Source organism: Emydura macquarii, unplaced genomic scaffold, assembly GCF_026122565.2.
Source record: "Emydura macquarii macquarii isolate MOO-44397 ecotype Brisbane River unplaced genomic scaffold, CSIRO-AGI_Emac_v2 contig_2897, whole genome shotgun sequence".
In the NCBI taxonomy this organism is placed as follows: domain Eukaryota; kingdom Metazoa; phylum Chordata; order Testudines; family Chelidae; genus Emydura; species Emydura macquarii.
The window spans coordinates 51,893,553-51,903,325 of NW_027133034.1; the positions used below are offsets into that span (position 1 = coordinate 51,893,553).

The following is a 9,773-nucleotide window of genomic DNA, read 5'->3' on the forward strand; positions in this document are numbered from 1 at the left end:
AAATCTCTTCCATTTTTTAAGTAAGTGTTTTGCATAGATACCTTTCTACTGTTTAAGAGGATCCATTGTACTTCCACAGAACAGGAAGCCTCTATCCCTGAGAACCACTGAGTAACCAAGTCCTAAGCTGAAGAATTCCCAAGTCGGGATGGAGAGTCAGACCAGAGTCCTGAGACAGCAGGTGGGGGACTAGACAGAAGACTTGATGCTGAACAAGCAGCAAGGTGAATCAGGTAAAGATGCCAAACTTGTCTCAGCCAAGTTGGAACAATTAAAATGGCTCTGGCTGTGTCTTGTTTGATCTTGTTCAACACTCTCAAGATCAACGGTGTTGAACAACATGCATGGAGAAGGCCTTTAATCCAAGGAACGGGGAAGAGTAAGGGAGTGAGGATCCGGTCCTTCTCTGAAACAGAATTTTATGCACTTCTTGTTGATGCTGGAGGCAAAGAGATCCACTTCCTGGAAACCCCAGGTCAGAAAAATGTGTTTGAAAACACACAAATAAAGCTCCAACTTGTAATCTTGGGAGAAATGCCTGCTGAGATGGTTGGCTTGTGGTGTTTGGTATGCCAGGGAGGTAAGGGGCTGAGAGGAGGGTGTGACTGGCTATACACTAGTTCTGTAACTCTATTGCTTTGGTACAAATTGAGGGAAGGGAGGGGTCCTGCCTCTCCTTGATGATTAATATAGCACATGCAGCAGGCCACGTAGTCTATCATTATCTTGATGGATGTGCCCTCGATTAAGGGAAGGAAATGGATATAGGCTTTCCTGACAGTTCTCAATTCGAGGAGGTTGATGTGCAGAAGAGACTCCTGAGGCATCCATTTGCCCTGAATGGTATGTCCCTCTAGGTGTGCTCATCCATCCCGAGAGGGATATATCGGATGTTATGGTATGAGGAGGTTGGGTGAAAGGAACTCCTATGTAGACCTTCAATGGGTCCTTTCATCAATTGAGTAAGCTCAACACTTGGTGAGGGACGGACACGAGCTTGCCTAGGCTGTACCTTTTTGGAATAGAGGCTGTTCTGAACCATTCTAAAAAGCAGCGAAGGTCTAACCTGGTGCATTATGTCACAAAAGGTACAGGCCACCATATGACCCAACAATTGGAAACATTTTTTTGCCAACATCTGGGGGCTTATCTGAATCTAAGAGATCAGTTTTGTTAAAATCATAAACCTGTCCACAGGAGAGCAAGCTCTGGCTGTTAAACTTTAAAGGGGCTTCTCTGAATGCCTTATTTGTTGCCCTGAGGTCAAAACCTCAGTCTCTTTCTAGGCTCTGTGGATCCAGGACAGTTAGAAATTGGACCAGTTGGGATCTTTGCATGGTTTGAGATCTACTAAAATCCAGTGGTGCTGGAACCATTTTTATAGCGGGGATGCTGAGAGCCATGGGGAAAACCACTTCAAAACCACCGATGCAGAAAGCCTTTATTTGCAAGTGTATATATTCTAAGAGATCTGAGTGTGGCCCTGGAGTCTTTTCAGGCAGTGGCTCTCAACCTGTCCAGAGTACTGTACTCCTCTCAGGAGTCTGACTTGTCCTGCATACCCCACAAGTTTCAGCTCACTTAAAAAACTACTTGCTTACAAAATCAGACACAGAAGCGCCACAGCACACTATTACTGCAAAATAGCTTACTTTCCCATTTTTACCATATCATTATGAAATAAATCAATGGTATAGTATATAGAGCAGTATAAACAACTGTGTTATAAATCTAGGGCCTAGGCAAATATCTAGATAAATTGATGTACCCGCTGGAAGTCCTCTACGTACCCCCTAGAGTACATGTACCCCTGGTTGAGAACCACTGTTTTAAAGGTATGCAGGGATTCATCCACGGACTCTGAAAAAAGTTTGAGTCCAAAGGGGAGGCCTCCCTCAGTATTTTGGGCTTATTTAGGAAAGCCAGACAAGTGCAGCTAAGACACTCGATGTTGTTGATTATTTCACCATTCTGAGGGCACTGATAGCTTCAGAGACACATGTCTAACAGACAATTCCAGTACCAAAGATGTTGACAACTTCTGGCACACTGATGTAGCAGACTGGGATACTGGTCTGCACAATGAGGCTGATGTTACTCACCTTCAGGCGTCAGAATGATTGGGGTCTGCAGACGGTACCTGCTGCCAAGAAGCAGAGTTCTTGGACTCACTGCCAAGATCCATCAGTACTAAGGACAGTTTTGATACTGAAACATGCTGGGTACATAGCTCTTAGAGGTTTCCAAGTCCTAGTAGTGGGACTACTTGGAGCCTCAAAAGGTACCTACTCTGGGACATGAGGGCTCCCAAGATTTCTTTGAAGAAGGCTCTCTGGTGGGAGACTAAGAACTTCTCTTCCTTGGAGCCTTGTCAGCACCTTCTCCCTTATCTCACAATGATCTCATCGACTGGGATACAGAGGTTGACGGGGCATTACATGCAGTCGAAGACCAGCATATAGTGAATCTTCCGAGTCCAGGTCTGAAGCTGGTCTCAGGGCTTGCTCCATCGTGAGGAGCCGAAATTGAATTTGTCTGTTCTTTCTGGATCTGCTCTTAAAAGGACAGATCTTATCCTTGGATGGTATTTGGGTGTCCCCTAAACAGAGGCATCAAGGATGACCATGGCTAACCAGGATGGACTAACACCAGGGAACCCAGCATAACAAGCAATGACAACACCCAGGGAAGGCCACTCAAAAAAAAAGGAGGGAGAGAGGGAGGGGGAGAGGGATTGTTCAACAGAAAAAAACTCAACAGAGGTTAAAAGGGGGGCAATCCAACAATAATGACAACAAGAATAAACTACAGTAAAGGCAAGCTTCAGGAAAAACAGGAGTGAGCACACTATAGGCACCATCTCAGGCTGTCTAGAAGCTGAGAAGAAATGGAGGGCAGTTCACCCACACATCTCTATATATCCTCAGTCTGAGTATGGGCATAAAGATGTCTGAAGTGGATCAGATGGGTCCTGCTACTGAAAATCTTTGAGCAAAAGCACATGGACTTGGGCACACTTCAAGTGGAGCATCCATATGGACACTACTTGAACTATGTACTCTAGAAATTGGCAATATTAATTGAGAGAGGACCCCAAAATACTCCAAACAAACAATCCCACCTTGTGTTATTCAATTGTGGAGTATTGTTCTCTATGCTTGAGCCAAACACACATTAATATTGAACACAATCAGTCCTGTAGGATCATCACAGTGACTTTGAAACTGACTCCCATACTGTCTGTATGCTGCCTCATGGGGATTGCATTGCCATCAGCGAGGTGGGATGCCTTCCAAAGAAAGGTGAGACAAAAACAAATGCACGCTCCGAGACACCCACTGCATGAACACATTCCACCACCCAAGAGATGGAAGTCCCGAAAGAGCTCTGCCTCTGAAAATTCCTTACCCCAAAATACCATCATAGAAGGCTACAGAGGAACAAAATGGGAAGAAATGATGATGATTCTAGAGAACATGGCTCCTTCAGAACAACAACTCCCCCCAAGCCCTGACTTCAAACAAAAATACTGGTGAACTCTAAATCAAGTGAGAGCAGGGACGGCAAAGACTGGTGATAATATGAGGAAGTGGAAGTTGAGGAATGACCCAAAATGTGCATGTGGAGAGCCTACACAAACACTTGAACACTGCCTGATGCGGTGCCCTCTGTCAACATCTTGCACTTTGAGGAACTATTTGAGATAAGTAAAATTTTGTTACCGTTGTTTTAGTAAAGTCAAGGAGAGGTCACAGGCAATAAACAAAAATTCACAAAAGCCATGACTCTCCTTGACTTTCACTAAAAATAACTATATATGACAAAATGGGGCTGAATGGGAGGTGGGGTGGGGGTGGGATGAGAGCAGTGGGGCAGGGTCCATCTGCCTCCTGCTCCCAGCTCTGAGTGGGGGTGGATCAGAGATCCAGGGGGCCCCCTGCCACTCACAGTGGCTAGGAGCTGCAGGGGTCCCCTACTATTTGCTGTAGCTTGGAGCTCCAGATCCCCCTTTCTCCCCACCCATGGGGGCAGGAAGCTGCTGGGTTCCCCACTGGCTGACCGCTCTTGCCCCACCCCTTCCCAGCTGAAGCAAAAAATGTCACAGAGATTGCATGAAGTTACAGATTCCATTAGTTCCATGACAATTTTATCCTCAGAGATAAGTGGTAACACCAGGTCATGGTTAAGGTTTTGGAGCAATAAACTATTATGCTGGTAGTCAATAAATAGAGAAGCTCTTTCTAATTCAGATTTTCTGCTGGTTTTACCGACAGTTAAAATCACTTCAGAAAGACACTAAGAAAGCAGGCTTTTTAACATGCACACACTCACTCTCGGGAGACAGACTAGATCAGGGATGGCCAACCCATGGCTCGCAAGCCACATGTGGCTCTTTGGTCATACAAATGCGGCTGGCAGCTCTTTGCATGAGGCTCTTTGCTCTTTGAAATTGACAAGCTTTTCTGCAGAGGGTAAGAGAGGAGGGGAAACTGAAAAAATAAATGTGGCTATTTGCGGCTCTTCGTCTCTGGCCACCCCTGGACTAGATGATCTGTTAGAGATGGAAAACACTTATTTTCTACTAATAGATAATTTCTCTCCATTCAAAGAAGTTACAATGAACAATGCTGAAACAGTATTCATTTAAATTACCATCCTAGCCTAGTAAATCTGATCAAGTTACCACTAGCAATATCAATAGTGACTTTTAGTCTTCTAAAGTCAGGCAGGCACCATACACATCTTACACTATTGCTTACTCTCCCACCATTAGTGCTGCAGTGGTGGACATGCTAGTAGAGATACGAGGTCAGCAGGCACCAGTTTTAGCCACCATATAGTTTCACACTATTCTGAGCATGGTGAGATAACAGTAGATAGGATGCTGTGAGCTGGTCTACTGTGGCACTCACACCATTACCACTGCTGTAAAGACAATCCTCAAGGCTCACCAGCATGTGTACTTAAACTATCTCCACACTTTGAAACAAAGATGTTAAGTTCTGTAAACTTTTGTAGTATGAAGACAAGATATGTATTTTAAAAAGTCAATGAGAGCAGCAGCTTGGAGAAATCCAATTTAGTCACCACTTTTATCCCTCTCCAGCCCTATAGGCAGCCACAGCAGTTATATTAGTTGCAAACTGGGATCAGCTCATAGTCACTACACTACTGCATCAGTTTTTGTTTTTAAAACCATGCAGAGCTGACTGGAGTTATATGGGCCCCATCATATGCACTGAAACAGGGGATTTTGGATGTTCAACAAAATGAGACAGACACTACACTGGTTTAAACCCTGCTTCTATTAGGGAGCCCACATGAATGGGGGCTCACTGTAGTTCCAAAATATACAGGTGCCTTGAGAAGATGGGAGCTGCAAAGAAAAGGAGAGAAATACAAGGGACTAAGGAGCTCCTCATTGCAATCACATTTTTGCCAATCATTTATTTAAGGGACTTAAACATGGCTGGACTAAGAATTTCCTATCTTCAACACGATCCCATAATGAAAGGTTTACTTTCAGGATTTTAGGAGTGTATCTGACCCCTTCCCAACAAATCCATGGTGCATCATAAAAAACATACATTTTGCCTGTTGGGGCTTGTGTACATTACGGATTTTTGCACAGGTATGCTACACTAGTACAAAATCCCATAATAAATGCACTGAACCTGTGCGACTTACTTCAGTTTCAAACTGGGGATAAAAATCACAACTGGTGCAACCCCAACTTTACACTGATCAATCCCTAACACAGACAAGCCCATAGACCCATAACAAACAAAATGGGGGACATATACCATTGCATGTCTGTTTACTTTTAGAATGCAGCATCGATTCTAGAGTTTAAAAAGACCAATTTACACCATGTATTCCTATCTCCCTACTAATTCAGTATTTGTTATTTTACACTCACCACTCAATCTAGTTTTAAGTGTGCCAACTGATGCAGCTTCCGTTACTTCCCTTGGGAGATTACGCCACAGGCTATAGATCTGTCAGGAAGCTTTTCCTGATGGTCAGTCCAAGTTTTCCATTTCTGAATTTACATCCTATTATGCCTCGCTATAGCTTCTTGTGTTTAAATTCTAAGCCATAACATTCCATCAGTATAAATTTTGCACTCAACAGGCAGAGAAGGGGATGTTATTATTTCTGATTGAAATAACTGATATTTTAGGGGGGCAGAATGCAATTACACAGCTGAAATTTAGCCAGGGACACCAGCAATCTGCACCCATGGAAAAGAGGCACATTTTTAATTATTAAAAATCCTGTATATGGTGACAGTTTTACACAATAGAGACACCCCTATTAAAATATATATCTATACACATTTTACAATTATGCTAATAAGGAGTTTTAACACTGAACAAGATAACTTGTCAAGCTTGTCCTATCAGGAGAAATTCATATTGAGGAGCAGAAATTTCAGAGAACAAATGCCAAGAATGCATGTTGATAGCTGACAGGTCATAACTGCAAGATTTGCCAACTGCACCGAAAGGAGTGAAAAAATCACATTTAAAATCTTCTTGCATTAAAGGCAAAAGCCACTACAACTGTAGTATGTTTTGTATATTATTTTCTAAAAGGTCAAAAGAGATACTGAAAGTTATTTTAAAAGCTATTTCACACACACACCACAAGACATCTCCCACGAGAATCAGTTTCTGTCTCTTCATATTTTATAGCAAGTAGCTTAAACAGCAGAACCACAGAACTCTTCAGACTGAAAGCACTGAATGTATTTCCTCAGGGATGGCAGTAAATGTTACTTTTCATGGGGATTTCTCTTTATGTCTCCAGTGTGGAGAGAAACTTTCCGCAGCTATCTCTTTTCATTCTCTGAATACAGAACTGACTGTATTGGGGCGAGAGGGAGGGGAAGTTTGCAAATTCCTATTACTGGCATAAAAGCCGCAATGAGAAACTTTAGGGGCTGACCGTTTGTGTGTGTATATTAGTAGTCTAGATTTTTAACCACTTTTTAAAATGTGGCGTTTCTTAGCATACCAGATTAACACCATCAGATGGTGTATTTGTAATTCAAGTGTACTTAACTGTTACCTTGCCCGGGGTGCTACAGCAACCTGGCTTCCCCCAAAGCCCCAAGGTACCCATCCAGAAAAGCACTGGTCTAAGCACTCAGTCTGAGTTTAGAGAGCAGCAAATGATTACCAGTCTGGGTTTCAAAAACAGCCATTAATCTCATTCCACTGTATTGATTGCCCAATATTCAGAAAACACGTGCAAGTGACTATTTTATTGCAGCTTCCTCCCCAGGGCCTCTTAGAGGAGAGCGCCTACTCTCCCTACTCCAGCATGTGCAGATTGCTGGTGCCCCACTTAGAGAGACAAGGCTCTAATAAAAGATACTATGTCACCAACTTCCCTGGTTATTTGAACAAGGAAGTCACCCACCATCCCCAAACAACTTCACTGACTCCCTATTTATTTCCAAGTCCAGCTGAAATTTCCCTCCTTGTTTTCCAAACCCTCTGTGGATTTGACCTAGGCTTTGTTTTCACTGCTGAAAAGAGGTGTGTTTTTAACCACAGACTGCTTAATGCTCATTTAGCTACTCCACTGTGAAATCCTAGTGGAGACAAGGCACCACAAGCAGAGCATAGCGCTGACCTTGCAGTAAAATATGCAAGTGCATTCGAGCAGGTCTACATTTAAATGGCGCAACTCCACAGCTGTAGCACTTCAGAGAAGACACTACCTATGCCATTTGTCCCAGGGGCAGTTTAATCCACCTCCATGAGAGGTGCTAGCTTGTCAACAGGAAATGCCCTCCTATCAACATAGCACTGTGTATGCAGAGGGTTAGGTCAGTATAAATAATTATGTCGCTCAGGGATTTTTCACACTATATTGATGTAAATTTATAGTGTAGTGGACACCTGCCCTTAATCTCACTAGGATTTGACAGGAAGGTAAACAGCATGCCTTAGTTACCTTGCTGTAACAACATCTTTCAGGCCATGAAGACAAAGCCTAGCTGGCCCACCTCACTTACTTTGGGCCAGATTCTGGTTTCAGTCACTGTGGCATAATTGTAGAACAGGAATTACTCAGGATATGCATCTTTGTAACAGAGACCAGTCTCCCTCCTCGCCTTGGTCATCTAGGCACCACTCTTCCGCCACACAACCTTACCAGAGCTAAGGTGCAAGGCCCCGCTGAAATTCTTGGGCTCTGTGCTCGCGAGGGAAACTTGTGCTAGTGTAACAACAATGTAGTTCCACCGAGGCAAAACCTGGAGGCAGACACGCTGCACACCACGATGAACAAGCCTCCCGGTAACCCGGGGTTACCGCTGGGGATCTGTACCCATGGAGCCACTCAGGCGCAAGTTAGGCACTTACAGCCTGCGCCAAACTGCCTGCACCTCAGTCCCACCCAGGCTCCCAGCTGGCCAGTCACCCCAGTATTGCCAAGACGCTCTCAGCAGTAAATCCCCGCCCAGTGCCAGCGCCAGGCAGAAGCAGACTAAGCAATTGCTCCGGGCGCCCGAACAGCTCAAGGGGGGGGAGGCACCTATTTTCTTATAATAAAAAGAACTTGCTTGTTTTAGTATTGGGGGGAGGGGGGATATTCCTGCTTAGGGCCCCCGAGGGCCTAGCACAGGCGTCGCCCCGTCTCCTAGCCAGGGCCTCCCTGCAAGCCCAGGTCAGCCTCGGTGCTTCTTCGGGAGTCTCCAGAGCAGCGGGATCGTGTCCACACCAGTTCCCTGCTGCCCGAGGCGCGGGGGAAGCGCGGGGGGGGGGGGGGGTTGTTTGTGGTTTTGTTTGAAGCCAAGCGAAACTGACGGCTCCGATTCCCTTTGAGCGGGGCGAGCTCTGCCCTCCCCCAAAGCGCCGGCCGCGGCTCCCAGATACAGCCGCTGCCGCGCCGGACACCCCGCCCGGCCGGGGACGGGGAGAGAGCTCGGCTCAGCCCGGCCCGGGGAAAGGACTCGCCGCCGCCGGCGCTCACCTGGCCCGCGCAGCAGCGCGCAGACATCCCCGAGTCCTGCGCCAGGCGGCGGGCGCTCGGCTCCGGTCCCAGCAGCTTCCAGTCCCGGCGCCAGCGAGCAGGGGGCGCCGCCCGTCTCCGGTCTCCCCCTGGCCCGAGCTAGGCGCAGCGGCAGCGGCCAGCCCGGGAGGCAGTGCTGGGTCGGAAGAGCGGCTCGCTCGGCAGCTCCGCGAGCAGTGACTGCCCAAACAGCGCACCAGGGACACCCACAGCACAGCGCCTTCCCTAGCCGCCGCCTAGTTTGCTTCCGGTGTCATCGGGTTGCCTTGCCTCCAATCCATGATCAGTGGCTCTCCGGGCCGGGCCGGGCCGATGCAGGAGGGGGGCGACTCACTCAGCCAGCTCCTCGTTCCCTCCCGGCCCGGGTCAGCGCCCTTGGGTCCGCCCGGCTGCGTGCTGAGCTGTGGCTGGGGGCGAGCCAGCGCTCCGGTGCCTGTCCCGGCTCCTGTCAACGCGGCTCCACTGCCGCCTGGGGCTGTGAAAGCGCCCAAGTCTCCCTTGGCTCCCCACGGCAGGGGCTGGCCGCGGGGTCAAGGCTGATGAAGCCAAAAGCGGGGCTGTCCAGCTCAACTTTTCACGGAGCTTTCCCAACAGCCCTGCGATGTGGAAGAGGGGCCTATCATCCCCATTCTGCTGAGGGGGAAACTGAGGAAGAGAGATGGCTTGGGCTGGTCCAGGGTCATGCAGCACTCAACCCAAGAGTCCAGTGGCTCGGAGGCGGGGGGGTGGCTAAAACAGACCATCCT

At 47.1% G+C, this 9,773-nt stretch overlaps 1 protein-coding gene across 1 annotated transcript in view; it reads right to left on the reverse strand.

The window, feature by feature from the left end:
* The window catches only part of SERINC5 (serine incorporator 5), a 66,697-nt gene extending 57,539 nt beyond the window's left edge, over positions 1-9,158 (reverse strand). The window contains exon 1 of the mRNA XM_067568583.1: positions 8,989-9,158. Coding sequence (XP_067424684.1) covers positions 8,989-9,015 — 27 coding nt within the window. The 5' untranslated portion in view covers positions 9,016-9,158. The remainder of the gene's footprint in view (positions 1-8,988) is intronic.
* Positions 9,159-9,773: the final 615 nt, after the last annotated feature.